The sequence below is a fragment of the Achroia grisella genome, unplaced genomic scaffold, assembly GCF_030625045.1.
Source record: "Achroia grisella isolate CSIRO2021 unplaced genomic scaffold, CSIRO_AGI_Agris_v1 utg4116, whole genome shotgun sequence".
In the NCBI taxonomy this organism is placed as follows: Eukaryota; Metazoa; Arthropoda; class Insecta; order Lepidoptera; family Pyralidae; genus Achroia; species Achroia grisella.
Genome location: NW_026712845.1, coordinates 1459873 through 1485289, shown reverse-complemented (window position 1 = coordinate 1485289; position 25417 = coordinate 1459873). Strand labels below are relative to the sequence as shown.

General features: G+C 34.1%; 2 protein-coding genes across 4 annotated transcripts; one reads left to right on the top strand and one right to left on the bottom strand.

Moving 5' to 3' along the window:
* Nucleotides 1-1070: 1070 nt before the first annotated feature.
* LOC131844668 (serine/threonine-protein kinase grp) lies at nucleotides 1071-19570 on the bottom strand. Of its 2 annotated transcripts, none has more exons than XM_059193605.1 (9): nucleotides 19486-19570; nucleotides 18903-19011; nucleotides 8839-9047; nucleotides 8278-8455; nucleotides 7458-7609; nucleotides 5394-5627; nucleotides 2688-2860; nucleotides 2005-2136; nucleotides 1071-1340 (listed from the first exon to the last, which is right to left on the bottom strand). In XM_059193605.1, the coding sequence occupies exons 2-9, from the start codon at nucleotides 18971-18973 to the stop codon at nucleotides 1155-1157; spliced, it is 1335 nt and encodes a 444-aa protein (XP_059049588.1). In that variant the 5' UTR covers nucleotides 18974-19011; nucleotides 19486-19570; the 3' UTR covers nucleotides 1071-1154. The 2 variants fall into 2 exon arrangements, with proteins under 2 accessions (XP_059049588.1, XP_059049589.1); XM_059193606.1 differs by lacking the exon at nucleotides 19486-19570 and adding an exon at nucleotides 19361-19465.
* A 684-nt stretch (nucleotides 19571-20254) lies between these two features.
* Nucleotides 20255-24427, top strand: LOC131844669 (myosin-2 essential light chain). Of its 2 annotated transcripts, XM_059193608.1 has the most exons (5): nucleotides 20255-20369; nucleotides 20452-20479; nucleotides 21752-21933; nucleotides 22257-22403; nucleotides 24067-24427. In XM_059193608.1, exons 1-5 carry the CDS (start codon nucleotides 20367-20369, stop codon nucleotides 24148-24150), a joined length of 444 nt encoding a protein of 147 aa, XP_059049591.1. In that variant the 5' UTR covers nucleotides 20255-20366; the 3' UTR covers nucleotides 24151-24427. The 2 variants fall into 2 exon arrangements, with proteins under 2 accessions (XP_059049591.1, XP_059049590.1); XM_059193607.1 differs by lacking the exons at nucleotides 20255-20369; nucleotides 20452-20479 and adding an exon at nucleotides 20578-20822.
* The last annotated feature ends 990 nt before the right edge of the window (nucleotides 24428-25417 follow it).

The following is a 25417-nucleotide window of genomic DNA, read 5'->3' as shown; positions in this document are numbered from 1 at the left end:
AAATTAGAATTATTGTGTAAGGCCATTAACTTTAAACACAATTCGAGATATCCTCGATGAATACCACTGTCGGCTGTTGAAGGCATTTTTGTAATAAACAATTTTACTTATAATTATATTTTTATTCATCTCCTTTTAGACAGATATCTAACCTACATATTATATAAGTGAGATTTAATAGAAACCCGCGTCTTCGGGTGGAATTTATATTTCATTATTTTATTAGGATATTGAAAATGTCTAAAATAAAATAGCAAAAGTTACTCCTTAAATTAGTTTTCTGCAAGTCCAGTTTTTTTAAACATTAGAAATATTTTTTAATGTAAATACCAAACATGCGTTTAGTGTAAAGATGGTAATTTAAAATAACAATTTACTTCTATTTATTTGCACAGATCTGTTTGATTATTTGACATGTATGCAAGGAAAAATATTTGAAACTAAACAAAACTCATATTTTCAAAATGAATTTTATAGTGTAGTTTAAGTAAGTTTATTCCATAATTAAAGTTCTTAAACATCAATACATTTTTGGTTTTTTAATATATAACAATGTTATGTTGGGAAAATTTATCAGTGAATGCTATTAAACTTCTTAATGAAATAAAAACAAAACATGTAAAAAAATATCGTTTATTCTTATTAGATCAAATATCACATACTATAATGACACATGCAAGTCAACAAACAACAATTTGAACAATCACTATACACTCTTGACTCTAAAGAACGTTGGGTATAAAAAACTTAAAAAAATATAATTATTGGTCCCGTAACATCGCCACAGAGAATTACAACATATGCACAGTGAAAACTTATCAGACAGTGTTCATCATTAAATTAATTGCCATAAAAAACAGAAATTACAAGATTTTAATTTCACACTTCTATGTAACCTTTATGGTATAGCAACTCTTTTGCAGTACGATCAATATCAGCAAGGCAAGCGGCTGCAGTGCAGCTCCCAACTGTTTGAAGCAGCGCTTAAACTGCAGTCCGCCCAAACTTTTCAAACAAAGTCATTCCGGATAATAATGTCCTTTCATTAAATAATTGCCACAAAAGAGAATTATAAATTTTAGTTCTGTAGTTCTACAACTGCGCGGACGATATGTAACCTCTATGGTATAGCGACTCTGGAAGTACGATCAATATCAGCAATGAGCAGCAAGCGGTTGCAGCGCAGCTCTCAACTGAATGAAGCAGCGCTTGAACTGCAATCCGCAGCCCCTCGCCCGCCGGAACTCGAGCTGCGAGCGCGCCGCCCCGGCCTCCTCTGGCGCCCCAGCAGCGCATACTTGCGCCCGCATATGTAACTCTGCACTGCACTCAATCGCCAGCTAAGTAAAAAATACAAATTATTATGTAACAACTTTGAACCAATTTTTCTTTATAAAATTATACGGTTTCAGCGAAAGTTGTTCGTTACCATGGGTACTTTCATATCCTTACGACTAGAGTAAGCACCTTCTCAGACTAAATCAGTATAAGGTTTTTAATCACCAACACAATGAAAGATGCGTTAGAAATTGGACATGACTATGCGACATTGCCGCTATTAAGTGAATGGCCTGATTAGAATGCTGTTTTTTATGTTCGATAAATGACAGATGACGTAATTGATCCTATAGTTATATTAGATAGGATAGGATCAGTTTTTTATCGTCAAAATAATAGCGTGTAAATGGTTAACTGGTAGAGAACTCCTTGTATTACTTTATAATATTTTATATCAATAATTGGTTAAGAAACCGATAAAATAGTTGAACCCACGTGGAGAATTCCCAACATATATTGATAAGTAGTTATATTTACTTGATATGATAATATAAACACATATTTATTTCACTTTAGACGCATTTCAGCAGAAATATTACATAAATATAAAAGTATATTTTGATCCTAAACTATAATAAATAATAGGATATCCTTTAGGACTGAGAACGTATTCTATTCTATATATACTAAAATAGACATCATTGTAGGTTTGTTTTAATTACTAACCAAACGAGGATTCAAATGCCGCCACACGAATCCCTTTTCACGCAGTACAGCGCACAACGCCTGCAGCGCCGCTTGCTCATCGCACGACATCCACACACGGGTCATACGTCTCATCAAACGTTGCATTACGCTCTGAAAAAAATAGTAATTTTTAAACACTTTAATGTGGATCATAATGGAGTTTACTATCTGCTAGTAACAGTTATTACATATAATTAAAATACATAATCTTGGGATTTTTGTTCAAAGAATTAATCGTTACTAATATTATAAATGGATGTAAATATGTTGCGCTCTCGCGCGTATATTAATATTTGTCACCTATTATAATTATTTTGTCGAGCTTGTTGAACTTGTTATAAGAAGTTGAACAAGCTCGACAACATCATTTCTGTAAAGCGCAAGTGCTTTAAGGAAGGAAGAAAAAAGTCAAACCCTCGCAAAGAATTTTAAAATAAATTACCATGATCATGAATCATTCGCATTTATAATATGTATGTATATGTATTCGTAAGTTAGGCATGCATATATGTTTAGGAAGTAATCCTGTCGCTTTGTGCGTCATCCGGTTAGTACGACATAGTATGGCCGGTCTCTTTTGAAGGTCGTTATATCCGGATTCTAATGTATCTGTACAGAATAATACCAATAATTATATAATCAAATTCCTGGCGTATACTCACTGGCTGCGTGCAAGCGCCAACTGAGTCGGCTTGAGAAGCCAGCAGCATGTCATCAGCCGCGCTCGGCTGCGAATAGCTCATCAGTGCGTCCATGTCATCAGCCGATAGATCCCCTCCACCGCCGTCTACCTCGCTCACAGCTGGCTGAGACCGCGACACGCGGAAAGCACCCTCTGTATACGTATTAAGCATTAACTACTATAGACATGGGGGGAGGGGATTGTTATTCATGCACGGGAATTTAATTTAACATTAGACATAGACACCTATATAAGTACACAATATAAACAAACTGGTTTAAAAACAAAAGAAATTAAGTAGAGTTTCTTACCAGTTCTCAATATGTATACTGAACTGAACGTTAGGGAAAAATATTTCCTCTCTCATAAGCTTTCATAAGCTGCTAAAATGTCCTACATGAATAAATAATTTTTGATTTGATTTGATTATTAGTAACGGGGACTAGTGCCCCACTGCTAGCAGTATACCAATCAGGTCGATCCCCCACTCGATAATTGCTGGTCAATTCGACATAATGGGTTAACTGACCCGAGTTCAAGTTTATCCTATCATCCACTAGCGTCCCTCATTGTTTTTAGAGGCTATTCCAATATCTCATCACTATAAAAATTACACTGCGATATACTTCGACAGAATAGGTATTCAAAAACTACAATTTTGTGGTTTTGATTGTCGCGAATAACTATTTCTATTGTGTTATTCAGTTCAGTTCAGTTTAGCGTTTACGCTCATGATATACAAAGTAAAAGATTTTTATTTTAAAGTGTTGTCAGTTCTGGAAAAAGGTACCTTCAAATAGTTGTTTATCGACTTTGTAAGATTACATCTTTACATAACCAATAAACACGATAATAAACAATGTAATAATGATAATTAAGACATTGAATGACATTCACATTATTTTCCGTATTAAGTTAATTAGTAATACTAACAATTTTTTATACTACGATGAAGGCAAACAAACATACGGCCCAGATGCTAGCCAACGGTACCAAGGTGTACTGTCCGTGTTTGGGGACCCTTAAGAAACCTTAGTATACCCTTCATGAAAACACCATACTGTAGTCTCTCGAGAAAACGTCGGCAGTTGAATGTATTTGTTTCCCTTTGTTAATATGTGATGATAATTAAAAGAAAATTAACATGTAACATTATTTTATTAATGTGACGAAACACTCCCATCGACATAATGGACTACTTTGATTAAATGTTATCTAAAAATATATAACTATATTATATCATCATGCCTTAAAATATAACAAATAATGGAAAACACTATAAACTATTTTCAAATAAAAAATTTATATTGTTGACATTCATAATTAATGCCAAGGGAAGTATTACACATTACAAGAATATAAAACCCAAAGATTATACCCGATTATACATTTTCTGTAATTACATATTTCATTCAAAATGTTTTTCTACACTTAATAGCATTAAAAACAATTACAATTTTCTTTTTTCTACACAGTTACCATTCCTTTCGTTATACAATTACAATTTTTCAAATGTACATAATGACAATAAAACATAATATGCACCAGTTATAATACACACAGCCCATGCTGTTTCTAAACGAGTAACAGAGTGAAAATCGTCCAAAACACAATCGCCTCACCTGTGAAATCTTCATAACATCCATATCATCGTTGCAAAAGCATCGACGCAGTGCTTTGGTAATCTAGCTTTATGAGCACTCACAACGTCATGGAGCTAAATCGCCAAAGGGCCACGTCGCGCATAACGCCGTCATCGCCAAATGGTTCTGGTGGCGGCGGCGCCGTTGTGAGGCACGAGGCGGCTCTGAGACGCAGAGCCACTCAGAGTCACCTAGTACCTGACACGGCACACCGCGCGTCTTCACATCTCGTACGTTGCAGCAGTGTAGGAAGTACAAGTAGGAAAAGCACAGACACAAGATAGAGATATTCTGCCTTTAGACGACACATACTTTCACGCGTCAACAGAAACGCACGCGATTTAACGCGGGAAAATAAGCGCACTCAATCCTGTGTGATTTATTGTTATTACCTGTCACGCATGATAAGAGTTTCTTAAAATTCGTGTTTTATTACACAGATTTTATTTTCCAAAGACACGTTTAAGATTTACAAATTATCAATATTCTAATGTCGTTTTGTAATACCAATTATTACAAAAAAGAAGCGCTAAATCACGCACGATTGTAGTACACGGGAATACACGAGCTGGCGGCGCGCGCAGTCTTTCTTGATCCCTTTGTCTACATTTACATACACATTCTTTCCCACGTGAAAGAGCGTACGTGTAAAGGCAGCTAGACAGCACAGATACCTTAATATAACTAAACGTACTAATACTAAACCAGTCCTCTTTTTGGCCACAACTTGTGCAGAATGGACTGACGATAGCATTTATTGCTATCGCATCAATAGCTTGACCAGGTACTTAAATGCTTTGATGTTACAAAAGCTAACAACGTACATAAAACAGAAAACATGAATGTGCAATGCTATAACGGCATAACTTTAGTCCCCAGGGGTGCTTAAATCTTGTTCGGCTTTTACAAATCTTCTAAACATTCAACATAAACAACTTATAGAATATATATAAATAGTTCTTCTCTTCACTGTAGTAGAGTATAAAATCACATGTAAAGTACATAATATAGAGCTGACATAACCATCTCTGAAAGAAACTCACCATGCTCCTGCATCCAGCGGTGCTCCATGAGCGCTGACAGTAGGGGTCTCCGCTCGGGGCGGGGTTGTAAGGCCCGGCGAAGTAGCGAGGTCGCTGAGCTTGACAGCTTCCGCCATGCGCCGCTGAGAACGGTAGCGGGGACGGTGGCGGAGTTGGATGCACCTTCGCTGCACACCGCAGCACTCCACGCCGCGAACCGAGGGTCTGCTACGTTGGCCCGTTCCCATGGCAACTCTGATCACACATTCACAACACATTTTCATACGAAGTCACTATAAGGCAGACTCTACACCGAAGGTTCATCAACACTCACAAAATGTCACCATGTTTTTCAAATAATTTTAGTTATCATTTTTTTAGTTTTTCATATAGGTATGGTATGCATTATTGTTGCGGTATTTATGTGATTTAAATACCGTTGTATTAGCAATTTCACAGTAGTAATTGATTTTGGTGCTAATTATATATTAACTATAGTCTATATTCGTTAGTTAATATTATAATTAAAATACGTAAAAAAAAAACATAGCTCACATTTATTTTCTTAATAATTATATAAATATTTTAAAGAATTTAATAAATTTTAAGACTAATAAAATCTAATTGATGTGGTAATAATTTTCTTTTCTAGTGTAAAACAATTACAGTAGAAATAAAAAATGCATGGGCAAGGGTAATATTTTAAAAATATATATCACATGTACACGAAAGTTACAAAGGAAGTCGTCAGCTGTTGCGTCAGATGTCTCGACTACCAAGGAAGTGGATTAATTATTTATAAAATAATGACTTGGCTTTGCTAATTATAAAAAAGGTATAAAGTAAATAAAGTTTAATTCGTCACAAACACAGTTAAGAAAACACACAATATGCATTACACGACTTCTTACACGTCTTTATTAAATTTAATAGTTAAATATTAGTATGTAAACAACGCAATATAACTTTAAAATTAGTTCCAAATTCTTACCACATAAACTCGACGACAAACAAAAACTGCAGCAGCGAGTGACGCAACTCGTAACTTCGGTACCTTAACTTTAGGGTAAACACAACACTCCTACAGCTAGGATACCAAAGATACGAGCCACATCAGAGTGGCGACGGCGCATGCGGTTAGTGCGGGCGGCGCCTGCGCAGGGTCCGAGACAATAGTGGGTACGATTTCAGAGTTGCGACATGGTAACGTTAAAAAGGAGGCAGGTTCAGCGCCAGCTTTATACGCTAGCGGGATAATATTGAAAGAATCGTAAATGGACGAAATCAGGAAAATATTTTTTTTTATTGAATTAGGTGTTATTTTGCGGACTCCATTTCATTACTTAATTGATTAATATTATTTTGTTTAATTCCGCTGCAATTAGCATTTGTGAGACCACAAAACCGTGAGTCGCGGTTTCGGTCGCCGATCGGTCAACACTAGGTTTAGAAGCTATAACCAAAGTTTATTCAATTGGTGATGCCAGCGGACGACCCAGTCCTGTCAATTAGTGATGCCTCGTTTAGATGCGAAACACATCGTCAATTAAACAGAAAAATGGCAGTTTTCAAAATTAGAAGCTAGAAATGCCTTCTTTTATACAAGTCAATTAAATTAACCACCCCGTCTGAATCATTATCTAACTATTTAAAAAATGATATATAATACTTCTGTGTAAATTTAAAACTCTAAAGGAAAAAATAATTTAAATAAATTTAAAAACTTTAAATGGTTGTCTTGTAAATAATGTACATTTTGAATACTGCCATTTCTCTACTTAACCGACGACATGTCGCAATGTAAGTGTACACTGAATTACAGTTGGAATGTGATCCGAATTTCTGCACTGAATATATATGTCAAATACTAATTGTACCGGAATTAAACAAAATAATATAAATCTATTAAGCAGGTTAATTAATACAACACTGACAAAACGAACATGACAATATGGATGATTTTATGAGGAAACCGTGTAGAGGTCGATATATCCAATATCGCTAGTAATAAAGTGAATGACAAAAAGAACGTGGTAGCACGGTAGGGAGAGGTACGGTAAAGGCGTATAAAGGTATGAAACTCACCTCCAGCGAGCATGGCTAGGAGCACAACGCCAGCTGCCCACAGGTCGGCTGGTGCAGCACGATAAGGTCTCTCTGAAGCTGATAGCACCTCGGGCGCGGCGTATGGCACCGTACCGCATACGCGCGACAACAACCGTTCGCGTGATCCATGTCTGCCCATCAAACTATGCTTTTAAATATCATTGATGATATAGCTTTATTTTCCACTGTGCCAGCGGTTTCATGCGCATAATTTCATGTAAGTATGGATGGATGTTTGTTACTCTTTCACGCAAAACTACTGAACGGATTATGATGAAAAATTTATAGCCTATATTTGATTTTGATGTATAAGCTATATTACTGTAAAGTATAATCAAAATCTGTTCCGTTGTTCTTTTTTTTGCTGGAAAGAGTAACAAACATCCATCCATAGTCCATACTCACAAACTTTCGAGTTTATATTATTAATAATAAGATATTCTTTACATTTTTTTTTTTATTTTAAGTTACAACAATTTGGTTTCTTTATATATGGTCCCATGTGGGCAAGTCTCCAACTTGTTCTATGGTCCTCTATTAGCAGTCACATTCATCTTGATATATCTTTAATCTCAAAACAGCAGCCAATGTGTTGGGAATCAATTACATAATTTTTAACCGACACTGGCCAATACGACACGAGAGTCACGTATCGTTGTTGCTTTTAGGTACACCTACCAGCGTTTTAACAGCGAATCTAATTCATTGGTTCATCACGTACACCACGCCTCGCAGACGCGCGATGTTACAATGTCACGGTGCGCTAATGAAAAAAAAAACAAAGGGGAACGTACCTCACCTGAAGAGCGTCGCCATCCCGAAGTCGGATATCTTGATATTGTCATCGTGGTCGAGCAACAAGTTCTCCGGCTTGATGTCACGGTGCGCGACGCCGCGTCCGTGCAGATACTGCAGGCCGGCCAGCAACTGGCGCCAGTAACGACGTGCCGATGATTCGCTCATGCCCACGTCGGGTTCTGCGAGCGATACATGTTACTTGTAGAAACTTATTTCACGCGAGATAGAATATGTACAAAATCATCACCCTTTCTGTCGCTCAGTGCCGTGCATGTTAAGATGTTACGATACATATTTAGTTGAAGAAACTCATGTCCCGTGAGATAAAATATGTACAAAGTCATCACCTATTTCTGTCGCTAAGTGCCATGTATGTTAAGGTATTTAGGTTTGGTAGTGAAATTGTTGCGTACATGACACCTTATGGTTCAGCAACGACAACAGGTGGCGGTACGCATCTAGGGCGACTTACTATTTTCCATCGCGTAACCAGTAATCAGCTTATTGGTAGTTTAAGTTACATAAACATAAATTGACACATTTGTGGTCGATTGCACCTCACCTATTCTATCGAAGAGTTCACCACCCTGCGCGTACTCCAGAAACATATAATGCAGTTCTTGATGTATTCTCTCTCCGAGGCAGCGTAGCACGTGTGGATGGCGCAACGCGCGTTGGAGCGCCGCCTCGCGAGCCGCGTCTGTACCACCCGTGCGAGACACCTTCAGAGCTACCGCTGCACCGGTGCGCGCGTGAACCAGTAACCTCACCCTGATTGAAAAAATATGCTCGTGAAATAATCGGAAGTTTTAGAGACATTAAATTTACAACCCAAATACTGTTTTACTGTTTAATGTTAATATAGAAAACCTATTCGACAACCTCTGTGGAGTTAGTGATTATTTCCTTCCGAAGGTCGGGGGTTTAATTCTCGAATGATACGAATATTTATATTAATGAGTATGATTGTTTGCTGTGTCCAATACCTATAGTAGTACAAATTCTGTATAGTTTGAGACCAGACAGTAATATTAATAGTCCTAGATTATTATTATTTGGTAATAATAATGTAGAGCTGAAAATAAACAATTGTGATTAGTCTAACGCTTAAAACCCTTTGTTGTATTTCAATGCCACAGTAAGCATGAGTCATTGACGTTGTTTCAAGTTGATATTTAAACAAATATTACTAAAATATTTTCAGTCTCAACAATATTATTTTCACGTGTTATTATGAATGATGCATCTAACGCTAAAGACGATTATTGCGAGTACAAATATTAATATTGAATCGTTAGACGGAACAAGTTAGGTTGCCTAATATCAAACATTGCAAAGGCGTTAGAGCCGAAAATACAGAGTTACAGAAAAACAAGTGGTCGGTCGGTCGGCGACGGCGCCGACGGCGGCAGTGACCGCGCGGGGTGGTTAAACTTTCAAGGATGCGCCGCTAGCTCGCATCACGAGCGTTTTTTCTTTCCCAATTGCAGTTTCCATCTAGTTCCGCGTTCATCTATGAAAACGTTTGGTCACGCCTATTGAGTGGTTACGGCGAGTCCACGGCATAATCGCCGACGATCTGTTTTATGTCTAATCTACTATGGTGTATAGATCATCGCTTGATATTTTATTTTAAGTAACTAGTGTGGCAAAGAAGATTACGGCATATTTGATAGTAAATGATAATCGTCGCCTATATACATGAACACAATATCAAGTCGTATACGTCCGTTGTTAACATCATGAGCTACCATTCCGACACGACTGAAACATAACATAACATCAGACCTCAAAAATTAAATTTCTCTTCCAATTCTTACCCTTCAACCGAAACATCAATTTTAAATGTTACAAAGCTGGCTGACAGATAAGTGAAACAAATATATAATACTTTTTACAGTATACCTTGTATATCGTACTAACCGCCAATTAAGTAGACACGAATTTATTTTTCTTTACAACCTTCAAAACGCTGTATGGTGTACATAAAGCCAAGGCCACTTCGGATAATAATACAAAGAAAAACAAGTTACAGATTTTATCCCACAAAATAAAGCGAATTTGATCATAATAAAATTAGCAAGAAACCATAAATAATAAACCATAATAAAATTAGACAAAAGAAAATGAAAAAGGATTTTTTAAGTAGACGCCTTCATATATTCCAAGATATTATTTACTTTTTGCAAACTAATTATGTGACGTTTAATTATTTAACTCGTTTTGTGTAGAAAAGGCAGTTTTTTTTATATCTATCTGATCTGATCTGGAATTTCCTTATTATAAGGCGTGATTCAAAATCTCAACTTTCACTTAATACTCATACATTTCTTATTATTTCTAGTTTCTATCTGAAATAGTCATTATTATTATTCATTACATTTATGATTCATAGTTGACGATTTTACAGTTATTTTTTAAATTCTGTACACATAAACGAATAGATTTACAAAAATAATTTCCAATTTATAGGTAAACTTGTAATCTTAATCTAAATAATAATATTATAAACGCGAAAGTTTGTAAGTATGGATGTTTGTTATTCTTTCGCGCAAAAACGACTACTGGATTGTCATGAAACTTTATAGTAATATATAATGTATACATCAGAATAATAGAGGCTATATTTCTTATTTAAATTTATATATTTATTTAAAATTTAACGAAGGTGAAACCGCGGGCACTCGTAGTAAATTTATAAGTGTAATGCCGAGAACGATGGTCTATGAACTTCACAAAAACAATTCGTGGAAGTTATTAAGTTACCTAGGTATTTATGCACTCCGACTGCGTGGCGGACGATCGCCTGAACTGTACGAATATTTGGTTCCATCATTTTAAAAGCGTATTAAATGTAACTGAATTGAACCCAGAATTACAATAAAAAATACCGTTGGACAATTCACACAACACCATCTAGTGCCATGGTAAGCAGAGATTGTGGTATGGGTAGTTGACAACGGATATAAATACTTAGATTTCGTTGTAAATACATAAATAATACACATAGAACACACCCAGACCTATACAAACAAACATACTCATTAACACAAATTTTTGTACCGTGATGAATCGAACGCCCGACCATCGGAAGTAAAACGGTGTGCAAAGCACTAGATCACTGAAGCCGTCAACCGAGTTATGGCCTTTCAAACGCGTATATTCAGATAGTAATTAATAAACAACGCGTTATCAAAATATATAATACTAGCTATGTTCCGTCGCATCACACGGCATTTAAATTAAAAGAAATGGGCCTACCCTCGTTCCCCGGCCCACCCGCATCGCATCTCGTCACCCAGGCACGCTGATATTTATTTTGTTATAATTATATTTATTTTTAATAAGCTCCTCATAGTCGTAAAGTCATGTTTAATAGGTGCAAAATTTAAAAAAAATGGGTTATCAAAAGGTAAAACTTTTTTTATCTGACCGGTTCCGGAGATTAACTCTTACAAAGAAACTCTTTCTGTCTTATATATTATATTAGCACATAAATTAATTTATGACTTTAAATTTTTAGTTATAAACAAAATTAGTAATTCCTAACCCGGTAAAACATACGGAACCCCATTCAATTCGCACTTATGCCGGTTTTTTATCAATGGATTCACTAAAAAGTGTTGTGGTGAATTTAAAATGGAATAATTTTCGAGTTCCCATTGCGATTAATAAAGGAATGACGCAAGTGCCTGCCTTTACAGTTTTGATTCATTTTTGAACGAACATTCTTATGTCAGAGATTTTTTATTTTAAAAATGGAGCGTTCAGTTACTTTTAAATGTAATTTCTTATTAAATAGTTTAAAAAAAGAGAATAAAAATGGTGGACAATGGAAACACATAGACGTTTCTGTGACTCATGATATTTTTTCAAGAGTCCGTTCTATTCTAAGAGTCTAGTCTAAATAATATTATTCTAAAACCGTTCCTTATTACTTACATTGATAAGTTTATTTAATATGTAAAATAATGCTATAGTACGTAAAACGGCGTTTTATTTTGATAATTCTTCATTATACAAGTAATGAAAACCGTATTTAATTCTAAAATAAAGTAGTAGTAGGTGGTTATCTGTGAAACAAAATTTGCTGTATCCAAAGAGAATTTGTAACAAAAAATTATATATCCTTGCGGCTTATATTAAAGTATTAAAACGAAAACCCTTAAAACAGTCTACACACGACTATATCGAAATTCTAAAATTAGCGCCAACATCGGAGCAGTGGTAGAAAGTTCCCTGGATCCCTTTCTAGAATGTCGTAGACAAATCGTGTTATATTTTATAGTGTTAATAATTTAGTAATAAATTCTTGAATATATTAGGTAGACTAAAAATTAAGTCATTATTTTTTATTTTAATTACGATACGATGTACGACATGATAATTGGCTAAGTCATTAAAACGCCAAGTAGAACGAGTACTCTTCAAGAAACGAGTCTAACTATAATAATACAATATCATAAAGAGGTACGATTTGATTGTTAGTTTGATTGAATAGGCTCCGAAACTACTGGACAGATTGCACACGTGAAGGCCACGGTTATTTTTTTTTAAACGGCAATTTCGTTATATATATTTATGGAATGGTTAACACCATTCCTTCAAGCACACTATAATAATACAATATCATAAAGGTTTGATTGTTAGTTTGTAACATCAGAGGAAAAGGGGAAGGTTCAACGCGATAAGTCAGCCAACCATTATGAAGTCACCAAGAATTAAGCAGTGGTTTCCAAGGAGGACCTCGTGGCGGTCAATCTAACACGGTTCATTGTTAGTAATGTTATCACCTGTCGTATTTATAAAAAACTTTAATATTTGCGTTATAAAATAAATATATATACAAATTTCAGCTGTCTGAACCTACCAGTAATAAATTAAAATTAACTAATTAGGCAATTGACGCGCATATCAATCATTATTATCACGTAGATATATAAATCAGAATATTATACGCAACTATATTATTGCCTGTCTATATGCGTATTTAGATAAAATAAAGTATTACAACTTTAACTTCAGTAAGAACGTACAAATGAGACGAAATTGTAAACTGTATTGTATAATTTCAGTTTAAGGGATGGATTGATGAATAATGATAAGATAATATTTTAACATATGTATGTGGATGGTTATAAAGGCAGAGGAAGACAAAAAAAGAGATGGATGGACTGTATGAAAGATGATATGACAAGAAAGGGAGTACATAACGAGATGACTACGAACCGAGATGAATGGAAGAGCAAAAATTTTTTGTCAATAGAAAAAAAAAATGTTTGGGGTGAGAGTCTCCCTTAACACTTAAGGGTATAAAAATTTGTTATAAATCTATACTCAGACCTACTTAATATAACATAGACGAGACAAGAGAAATTTATATATTAGATAATACATAAAAAATGTAGGTAATTTATGTCAGACTGTCGCTAATTATGCGTCGTCAATTTAATTGGCGAACAATTGCGCCATTATTGAAACGGTTAATATCGTAAACACAGCACGAGCGATCAAACAAAGTAATCGTTGTTTGTGCTAATTGCATGCGCGATCAGTTGGCACGACAATGTTGTAGTTACCTCAATATTACTCTTTGGTGGTATTGATAACATAAAATAGTGTTGCCAAACGTCTACCTATTTTCAAACTAATTTCATTGTGAGGTCAAAGAGAACTGATTGAATGCCGAAGGTACACATTGGGGTTATCAAAAAAAGTATAATGTAATAATATAATTATTACAGTTAGTGTTAATGACATATATTATTTTCCGTATTCTGAACACTTTTATGGTATAATCACAATTGTTGGAATACTGATCCTCAAGAAAAAAATATATACCCACTTATTCAGAAAAAAAAATCTATTTAAAATAAGAATAGTTAAAAGAACGCTACGTTTAGTTTATTATTAAAATAAGAAAAATATTGAAATAAAGTAATTGTTACTGCGTCAACTGAATTATTACGGTTCTTTCAGCTTCAATTACTGGTTCTTTTAATTTTGGGGTGGGAACCCTAATACAAAACGACAATGCGGATTGTAAGACCTTATTTTAAGTGACTATACCGTGATCATTGTATGTAGTTATACTAAGGAAGAAGCAGATGATAATGCACTTAATGAATTTGAAAAATAATAACACTAGCTGTCGTTCGCGGCATTCAGTGAATTCAAGTATAGTATTTGTCGATCAAGAATATGATTTATCCGGGTGCTATGTCATTACAACCGGACTGGTTGTATCAACTGCATGCACGAATAATAAACATGCCCATTGTCACAAATTTGCGTCTATAATCGTTCTTAATAATAATATTATAAACGCGAAAGTTTGTAATATAACATATAGGCTATATTGTTTATTCAAATTTAACGCGGGTAAAACCGCGGGCACCGTTAGTATTCGATATTTGTAGAATGCAAATCTTTAACTAGGTTTTTTATAATATAGAAAATTTATACCAAAAAAATGTGTAGAGAATATATTGTTTTGTATGCAGTAGCTTATCTATATATGCGTGGAGTTCGGAATTAAAAAGTTTAACATTTTAATTTGTGTACCTATTCCAATCAATCAAACAAAATGTGACAGTAAGTTTGCTCTCTCAGTAACAAGTGCAGTATATAAAAATATACCTTGAAATTAAATGAGATTATTTACGAAATATTGGTGCAGTAGATAAGATGTTAAATGAAATATTATTGATCAGCAATATTTACCGTTATAGGTATGCAAATTATATATTATAGCTGGTTCTCGAATTTATTATAATTATGATAACGTCAGCATCCATAATGGGGTATTTAGATTGGATGTTTTTAAATTGCAACTCAATAGTAGAAAATAGTTAGCTGAGTAGCTACTTTCTACTATTCAGTATAGTCAGCTATATAACATAGCAAATAACAAACTACAATACATATGTTGCAATATTTTGTATCAAAGTACAACATGCAAACCACCTGCAAAATGCCATGACCAAACATTCTAATAACCATTTTTAACCTTTTTATAATTATATATATATGCATTTGTTACCAAACAAGCTGACTTTTTTTAAAGTTTCGATTGTTGCTTCCGCCTTAGTTACCGATATACGCTGGCGGGGCACCAGTGGAGGATGTTAGGATACGCATAAATTCCGGTCGGTTATACTATAGTGAAATAAATGGGATGGCCCACGATGGATTCCAGAGCGAATAATGTGGGGAAGGAATAATATCCCTGGACAATTCACATAACGCCATCTAGTCTAGAGTATGATACTCTGGAATACAAATGTTTATGCCGTGCGAGAAATTGCTAGACCATCGATTTTGGCGGAGAAATGGTCGGTTGGTGATGGTGGGGTATTATGTAATTATCTTCATGGCTAACTATTCCATCATATATTGAAAATAAAAAGAATACTGTCACTATGGAATTATTTGCATAAATTTCTTACTTTATAAGTCTCAATTTAATAAGTGAAATAATATGCACCCTGGGAAGGTATGTGACATCTGAGATACAGTATAATTTTATATTAGTTCAGATGGCACAATTACACTTGTATGTTAAAATTGTGTTGACTCTTATATACAACTTAATTATGTAACACAACCTATAACTGCAATAAATATTATTATTATTATTTATTTATAATGCATCTATTTTGAGAAGACATATGAAATGATCATTAGTTGTTTAAAAAAATATAAATTGAGGATATTAAATATTTTTAAATAGAACATTATAATTATGGAGCTGACAGTACTGAGACTTAGATTAAATTGTATGGTATATCTATAACCAATCAGCTGGTAAAAACATTTAAATATTGATAATCTAATTTTGCACATACCCTTAATATAGAGCCAAGTGATTAGTTTTTTATTTTCCCATATACAATGCATACAGTAGTGTTGAGTTTTAATAATTGAGGTATTTATCAACTATATAGTTATAAGAAAAGAGGGGTAAATGAAGGCCAAGACATGCTATATTAAGCAGAACAAGGAAAAGTCATGTCATATCAACAAGTAAAGAGATTAATGGAAAATTGCAGGAAATGACAGGAGGATCACCAAACCAGAGTGTGGCTCTTAAATTATGAATGAATGAATCATAAGACAGTTAAGGGATCTACCCTCTTTAGAATTTTGAAAAAATCGATTTTTTTTTTGTATTTTTCGAAAGTATACATATTTAAAAGTATCATACTGAAAATTTATAAAGATCCGAGTAGTCTAACTGTACTTTTGGACGATGTTTACGTAGCTACCTGAGCGCGCTAATATGCGGACCGCTCGGAGCGGTACAGCCTTTAGATAACGTTCTATTAGAATTTCTCCCTATATTAGTCGTATTTGAAAAATTCAACCGTCAGTATCTGTGCTCGTGATTACCGAAATGGACAAGAAAAGTGTTAATCAAACTGCTAAGTGGAGACGTCCAGGTTCGAAGCCGAAAAAGCGGAAATTTCATGGAGTGCTTCCACATGACCACGAGGCAAATACAAGTTATGCTAGTGCATCTGCGTCGAAGTTACAACAATCGGAAGATACCAGTTTCGACGTACACGTGGATCAAACGTCGGGATACAGTATTATACAGTTTTTCCTGGTTTTCTCTACGTTGCAAGAGTATTTAAAGTGTAAAACTTGTGATAAAGATATTTCTTTTACAAAGTATGGACAGCGAGAAGTTTTAAAACCGATCTACGACGATTTCACAAAACAAGAACTGCTTGAAAGATGCCTCGGTGGCAACACGCAGAATAATAACGAATCTTTCAACAACTGTGTCTGGTCAATGGCTCCCAAACACATCTTTTGCGGAAAAAAAATTGTTGAAATAGCTTGTCAAACAGCTGCTTGTATTTTTAACGAAGGATTTCATCCAGTATTAAAAATCTTGGAAGTAATGGGCGTCAAAATCGGCCCGATCGCCGCACAGTTTGCTGCTGACTGTGACAGAACGCGCATACGAGTTGCAAACCGCCGCAGCACCGATGTCTCTAAGGAAGCCAGAACGAAACGAAGGCAGGCTATTTTGGATGAAAATGTGCACTATGAAGAAGATGAAGGCATAATGTATGGTGCAGACATCGCTGATTAGACGTAAGTAAGATTTTTTCACGATTTTTCGTTACAGAAAACTTTAAACGCGTTTTTCTCGGAATGATGTTTTTGGACGGCTTGTTGATAAAATCTCCGATATTCAACCGAACCTTACCAAAATTTAACCACATGTTCTTGATGACTATAGCTATAGCGTATATCATACGATTTTTGAAATTTTGAGTTTAACTATTTATTTTTGGCAAAGAACTACGAAAAAAATGTGATTTTTCGTACTTTTTCGAAAGATAGCTGCCGTTTTGTCATTTAAAAAAAAAAAGAAAATCGTATGATATGCGCTATAGCCATTTACTTACTGAATCTAAAACTATTATTTTTTTTTTTTCAGATCATCCATTCCAGATATTTCATCAACAGCGCACACTCATCTTTTTTTTTTTGGACCAGTCTTCTCCCTCATTTTTATGTATAAAAACTGATTAAAATAAATATAAAAAAAAATTCTTGTGTAATCAAATAGTGTATTTTTTAGGCCTAACACTTTTTATGTCCATATTTATGACGTATACCGGTCAAAAAAATTCGTGAAAATAGCCTTATCTTTGCCCGTCTAAAGAGGGTAGACCCCTTAAGTGCTATTTAATGCATGTCCTGACTTATATATAAACCTGGGCATACAGTGCAGTATATTGTACTTCTAACCTAAGCTGTTCTACATGTGTAGGTACTAAAAACTTACATTTCAATACATTCTTTTCAAAAGTATATGAATACTAAATGTCAATGAATATAAATTAGTGTACTTCACAATTGATTATAACTTGATTTGAATTCATTCAATTCCCATCATCATCCAATGGCCACCCCAGGATAAACTTTTATAGTAAAGTAGCAACCCATCCCGCCTTTGGATGGATTCATTACAAATATTTTATTTCTTAGCTCGTTCTTTACTATCCCATGTATTATCCATATAAAGCTCTTGAATCACTCTATCTATTACTGTAAACTGCATTACAATCCGTTGCATAATTTAAAAGATATAAGCAAACGGGGAGCGGCTGTATCCTTATTTTATACTATATAAAGTTTAAGGAGTAGGTAAAATGTTCAATAAAATTCTAGCAGAGCAGATATGCACAGAGCCAGATGTCAAAGGCCTCTGTAAAATAAATAGATATGTATCTGTATGTATCTAAATACATGTGGCAGCAATCAAAGACAATGTGAATTGTTACTGAACTAGTAAAAATAATACTTGCCCATTTAATTTTCTCTATAACCAATATATCTCCCGTGCGTTTTGTGTTCTAATACAATTGTAAATATAGGCAGGTACATATTTAAATAGTAAATTAAACATTATGTCTCTCAGAGCTGTCTCACTTGCGATATTAATATAAGGACCGATAACAAAGACTATTTACTAAGTAAATAATAATAATAAAAAAACATTTCTAAATCATATACAAAACATACAAATTTTAAATTATTAATCAATTATAAAATGTACCTATTTAATTAAATGTCAATAATTCAAATTGCATGTGCAATACTCACTCTCCATAGGCTCCTTCACCAAGCACCTGCGCGACGAGCCAGCCCTCGACGAACTCGCCTCCGGCAGCCATGGCGCCGGCTGGCGCGTTTCAACTCACTTCTGTATGACCTGTAAAAGGTCACAGGGAATTACTTGTATAGCTTATTCATGGTCCAGTATGACCCAGAAGACGACAGAAAACGAAGCACATGCCGGTTCCGCCACCGCCCGACATGACCACGCCGCCACAATAGTTTAACCGACACGTCTAACTACACGCCGATCGTATTAAATTTATAAAAAATATATAGAATTAGAAGGCTATGAAGGCTATTATTAAAGGATAATCTAAAAATTTTGGAATTCTAAAGTCAATATAGCAATTTTAAGACTTGAAATGGCGGAAGGCACGTGGGGATTTAGGAACAAAGCGAACGCCGAACACTGCTGTCGAGTTGCGCCCAATCTGAGAACTTACCTCAACACTTTGTAATGGAAGTACAATACGACGATATTAAGTTAAAACTATTTGTGAAAAACATGATTTTTCATAATTACTGGATAACAATTTATAATAAAAGATAATGAATAATTTGTACTAACCTTCCAAGAGAAGAGAACACCATTTTGGATTTATCTTTTTAATATGCAGTGTTGCTAGATATAATTTTGAAAATTAGAGGAAGTGCAACAAGATTGCTATTTCGTTGGTAGAATTTAGAGCTAAGTCGCATTTTAATAAGCTATTTAGGGCTACTACTACTAGTATTATAATGGTAGATATCAATACGAATGGTGGCGCCACAATATTATAATATACGAAAAAACATAATCTCAAACTAGCTAATACAACTTGGATATACTTTTTAATAAATATATCTAGATAAAATGAGGATAAGGAAAAGAAAATTTTAGTTACCTAAAGCAAAGTAAGAATTCAACTGAAAGGAAAATTTCGATGTCATATTATTTTATAGCAGATGTCCGTAATTCTAAATCGTCAAATAATATACTGTTTCCTATTTTGCTTTTTGTTATAAAGCCTTCTCTAAGCTCAGAAACATTCATTCAATATTAACCAACATTGAATATTTTTTATATACTAGGGACTACTTAACACTATTTTAATCATTCCGTTTATAACAAAATTTTCAAATTTTGTTACTACATATATATAAAAATTATTTGATGTTTGCTGTAAATCAAAAAATTCCAAAAATAGTAATTAGTTATTGTTGTTGTTAGAAAACATTAGTCATTTCAATAATTTATATCTATGAACTAGGATCCAAATGGAACCAAAGAGTAAAATAATTTATCAAACTTCAAGGACAAGGACCTTTGCCTATTACTTGTTGTTGCCATAAAAAAAATAAATTTGTGTTTATTCTTGGAGTACAAAAATTAAATAAGTCAGTAATTGTGACTTCACTGTACATAATTAAAACAATTGTAACTTTCATAACAAATTGAACATATTTGCAATGGTAAGCATGAAATTTATTACACATGACTAATTTATTTGTAAATTTGGGAAAAATTAAAAAACGGTCATGTTCTTTGTTTCAGGCGAATTATTCTGAAGATCAATTGGCAGGTAAAGCAAATAATAATCACTTGTTAATTATATAGTTTTCTCTTTTGAACAGTTTTAAAACCTTAAATGACCTACGGGCTTGCGAGTTCGCGTGTATTCGAGTATACTTTGTATGTACGTATGCTAGGCGTGTCGCGCGGTGAGTAATGTCAATCAACTTCTTTACCGAAAACGGTGGCTATTGCAAGCGCCCTAGTTTCCATATATGGTGGTATTTTAAAGCGATTCTGGTGGCGGGTTCGAACTGATGGCCTCGCATAAGCACAGTGACTTGCCATACGTCTTTCTTGCAACATGTTTGTGTACGAACCACCTACCAAGCTCAAGCTGACATCTGTCGAAGGTATGTTATGGAGTTATAAGCGCATCTGGTGATAGTTACAGTCATCAAACTTATTTTAAGTTTGCTTCCAACTTTTGTATTGATGAATAAGCATTTGTGCATTCGCTTGTACTAATTATACACGCCGGTACGCTAGGGGATGATAAGACGAAGATGACGTCACGTTAATTAGCCCATAGTAGCAAATTCACAAGTACTTAGTCATAATGGTTTCCAACAGGATCATGTGGAGGACTACCTGACTAGGTACATTGGGAATGGGAGCAATTGTTTCCCATTACTAACTAACCCTTTCTCCCCCAGCTGTGTATACTTTGTTACAACATACTGTCATATCTCCATTTGACATAGTTACAACCAGTATTCATTGGCACTGTATAAAGGGGAAAGGGAATTGTTATTATTGAGTCAGGTCCAACCTCTATGTGCCCCCTGGAAACCATCATAAATTCCTGGCAAATTTGTCAGAATGGGCTAACTGACCTGACCTCATGTTCATCTTATCATTCTCCATTGGTGTCCCACTACCATTAACCGTTAGCCCTGTCAGGTGCATCTATTGATGATCATCCATTAAAAAATGGTAGTTTATATAAGGTGAATGACATGACTCCCTGATATTCTATTTAGTTTGAATCTAAGTCACACACATTTAAGATTCGAATCTGGCTAAAATGAATGTAAAAATGTGTGTTCGGACATATTTCTGTATCTCGCTAACACTCTGGAGATTTAAATACTTACCTATAACCAACTAAATTAATCTTAGATATGTTGGTAGCCTTGTTACTGCCTTACTTTGTTACAAAGTAAGGTATGACTCACTACTATGTCTGGTATAAGAGTTATATTTTTATACACAATTATACAATTTATTTTTACAATTATCTCCAAACTGCTTGACAGTAAAGGTATGTATATGTTTACAGAGTTCCAGGAGGCATTCCAGTTATTTGACTCCCGTGGGGATGGCAAGATCCATGTGGCACAAATTGGGGATGCACTGAGGGCCCTTGGACAGAATCCTACTGAATCTGATGTTAAGAAATGCACTCTCCACCTTAAACCTGATGAGAGAATATCCTTTGAAGTTTTCTTGCCTATCTATCAGGTAATGCATACTATTTCTTATGTAATACATATTATGTAACTGTCTTGTTTTGTAGAAAGTTGAAATCATGTTATACTTGAGCATCTAATAGACACATCCAACCATAAATTATGTTATCAAATTAAATGTCTTTATGACTCTTCCGCATTATTGTTATATCTATGGTCATATTTATAAAGGTAGAAAGTATGTTATTATTTATTAAAAAAAAAGAGATTGTATTAAAATCAGTTGTTTAGTTCCCATAACAGCTCTGATTATCTTGGTACTAGATGGCGTTGTGTTAATTGTCCAGGGGTATAATTATTTATGTTGTATTGCAGGCCATCACTAAAGCCCGCAGTGCAGATACAGCTAATGACTTCATTGAAGGCCTACGTCACTTTGACAAGGATGGAAATGGCTTTATATCCTCTGCTGAGCTGCGCCACCTGCTGTCCACACTCGGAGAAAAGCTTAGTGATGATGAGGTTAGACAATAATGAGTTTCATTATATCTCTTTTCAGATAATGTCAGTATTTGTTTTTTTTTTTTTCACTATATTAATGCTGTTGGACACAGCTAGTCTTTACAGCTTCACTGAACGATAGGGGGGTGATTGCAGATAGTATTTTAAACCTATGGAAGGACCAATACAACTTTAGTCTAAGTGCCCGCTGGGGTTAGAACCTCGGCTCAGACATTGTAATTTCTAACCCATTTGAATTGAATAGGGGATTGATCAGAGGCGACTATTTCATTAAAATTGCTTTAATACTATACTTTCTTCATTGTCACATAAGTTGATTGCTGTCTTTGCCACTCTAAGGTCGCTATTGTAGTTTTGTTCTTTAATTTGCTTCTCTGCCAAAGGCTTATAATACTGATTTCTTGATTAATAATTACTTTGACCATTAAAGGTAATTGTAATCAATACATTTAATTAATAAGTAATGGTTATTTAATTTTCTGACGTAATTGCTTTTAACATACTATGAGTATATCCTGTATAAACTAACTTTATTTAATTCTGTAACTACCATATAATTAATTTAAACAAGTAGCTATGACGAGGTTGAGTGGAATTAGTAGTTATGCTCACTAAAATGTCCAGATATGTGGCGGCGTGGTGGGCCGGGTCATTGGGCTCCCTAAAATGTGATCGAGCGCAGTGATGGCTAAATGATGAGCCTAAATGAATTAGTGCTGGTTGGTAGTTTGTATTCACACGTTTCTATGTGTAAAATGTGAACTTACAAGGATTGTTTAAAAGAGCAACACACAAATTTCTTGCTTATTCTTCTTGTGATGAGACAGCTTTCGGAATAAGCGGTAGATTTAAAAAAAAATTGTTGACTATTCAAAATTGCTTAAATAAAGTTTATTTGATTAAATAATTTTCTATTCTATTCAGGCTACTAATATCCCTACCTTATTATAAATATATTATAGACTAATATGGAGTATTTATAAAATATAAATTGTCTCTGTGGTCACGGCACTGACGATGGCAATCTGCCACGGTAGCGCCGATGCAACACCTCCTAATAAGGTATTCTAAGGTTTGCTAAATGGAGTCTTAGACTATTGGTGAAATTAATGTGGTGGTGCTGTTACCTATTGAGGCATATTTTTTCTATTTTCCAATTTATCATATTCATGAGGAGGGTACTGCTACTCAATCCACCCATGATGCCGCTGCTGACGTTCTTACCAGCTTTAAAATATAATATTTTGAGCTTATTAATGATTAACCAGTTTTCGCCTGAAAGGAAATTGGCCATCAAAATCTTGCTGCCTCGCAGACTATATGATTTACTGTAAACAACTTAAACAAAATTATAATAGACAAAAATACAATAGTGAGGTTCGGCTTGCCATTATTTTATTATATTTTGTTTATTTGTCTCTGTCATGTCAGAATTTAGAGTTATTTTCCTGGGTATATTACCTGTTAAAGTTATATATTATAGTATCATAACATACATATAAATAAATATATTTGGAATGTTTGAATTTTGAAAGCTAATGCTGAGAATAATTTGTATAGAATATTGTTATCATTTTATTAAAATAATACTCCAATTATTTCCTTAAACATTGAATTTACTAGGACCTCTGTACTTTAAATACATGTATTAAAACAATTACAGGTGGAACAATTATTGCAAGGGCAGGAGGACTCCCAGGGCAACATCAACTACGAGAACTTTGTGCATTTGATCATGCAGGGATGAGCGTGCAACCCCTTCAAACATCCACGCACCCCTCGTCACATCCGAGAATGCATTTATGTCAACAAGTGACCGTCTATTTTTATACAAATTAATTTATATTGAAATTTATATAATTTGTTATTTTAAATATGGAAACGTATAATTCCCTGCAATTTCCATTTCATAATATTCCAAAATTTATTAATAGTACTAAGGATTTCGTGTAAGTTATATATATAGTGTAGCTATACAGGTGTACGACTTTGGTATTAATAAACTTATAATATTTTAAGTATTATTACAGAATTTTGATTTATATATAAGTCCTGACACAAAAAGAGGGGTAATCTAAGTTTTTATAAGTTAAACGTAAAAGTGTGACAGTTTATGATGCGTACCTGATCAAGATAGTTCCTTTTAATAGAGGTTTTGATTTTTTATTGTATTTGTAAATTTAATTTTAACGTAGCGAAGTTCTTTTGTTCGAAATAGGTATGAAATCGATACCTATTTAGAATATGAAGATGGGTTTTAAATTTGATTTGTCAAGTAACAACATTTAGTCTCTCTTCATATATTAATTATTTCCTAAAATCCAGCCGGCATGGCACAATAGGCATACTACGATTATACTTCAGTGTAATATTTTGTTATTTTAGTTTAGGAGTGCCATTAATTATGAATAAGTAGATTTTATAACAAATCAAGGTTTAACAGTTATATACAACAAATGTAAATTGAAGTATGTTATACGAGAGGTTTAGAACGTAAACAGGATTTTATTTGATAATATTTTTAAGATTTCTGAAGAACTCTGTCAATTGCAAACAATATCTCGTAGGTACATGGAAAAAATAAGGCAAATTGAAGACCAAAATTGAAACAGAAATATTTGGTGTTGGTTCAAAACAAAATAACGTATACATTTTATTGTTTCGAAGGATTACCGCTAAAGTATTTACTAATAGCTTGTGCTAATTACGTTCACTGGCGGGGCGCCATAACAATACTCTCGAATGTTTGTATGACTGTATTTTATCGCATACAAAAGCATAATAAAGAATTCATGACAATTGCCTCAAAATCATTAAGAATTTTATTTTATATGTATATAGGTAAATAGGAATTACAGAAAAACATATGGAATACGGAGATATATTCTAAGAACGATTGTCACATTCAAAGGTATAAACAAGACAATAAAAGAACTATAAATTTAAACACAAATTTAGAATAAAAAAATACATTTGTCATTAGTCAGTAGGTACACTATACAATAAGAAGTAAC

Excerpts from the sequence above, each read along its gene's own strand:
- LOC131844668 (XM_059193605.1), bottom strand. The coding sequence starts at position 18,973 with ATGGCTGCCGGAGGCGAGTTCGTCGAGGGCTGGCTCGTCGCGCAGGTG. Across the intron at positions 7,610-8,277 it reads GGGATGGCGACGCTCTTCAG|ACATGGATCACGCGAACGGT; the intron begins GTGAGGTACGTT and ends TTTGATGGGCAG. Across the intron at positions 2,861-5,393 it reads CCGCTGGATGCAGGAGCATG|AGGGTGCTTTCCGCGTGTCG; the intron begins GTGAGTTTCTTT and ends ATACGTATACAG.
- LOC131844669 (XM_059193607.1), top strand. The coding sequence starts at position 20,774 with ATGTTTGTGTACGAACCACCTACCAAGCTCAAGCTGACATCTGTCGAA. Across the intron at positions 21,934-22,256 it reads TTTTCTTGCCTATCTATCAG|GCCATCACTAAAGCCCGCAG; the intron begins GTAATGCATACT and ends GTTGTATTGCAG. Across the intron at positions 22,404-24,066 it reads AAAAGCTTAGTGATGATGAG|GTGGAACAATTATTGCAAGG; the intron begins GTTAGACAATAA and ends AAACAATTACAG.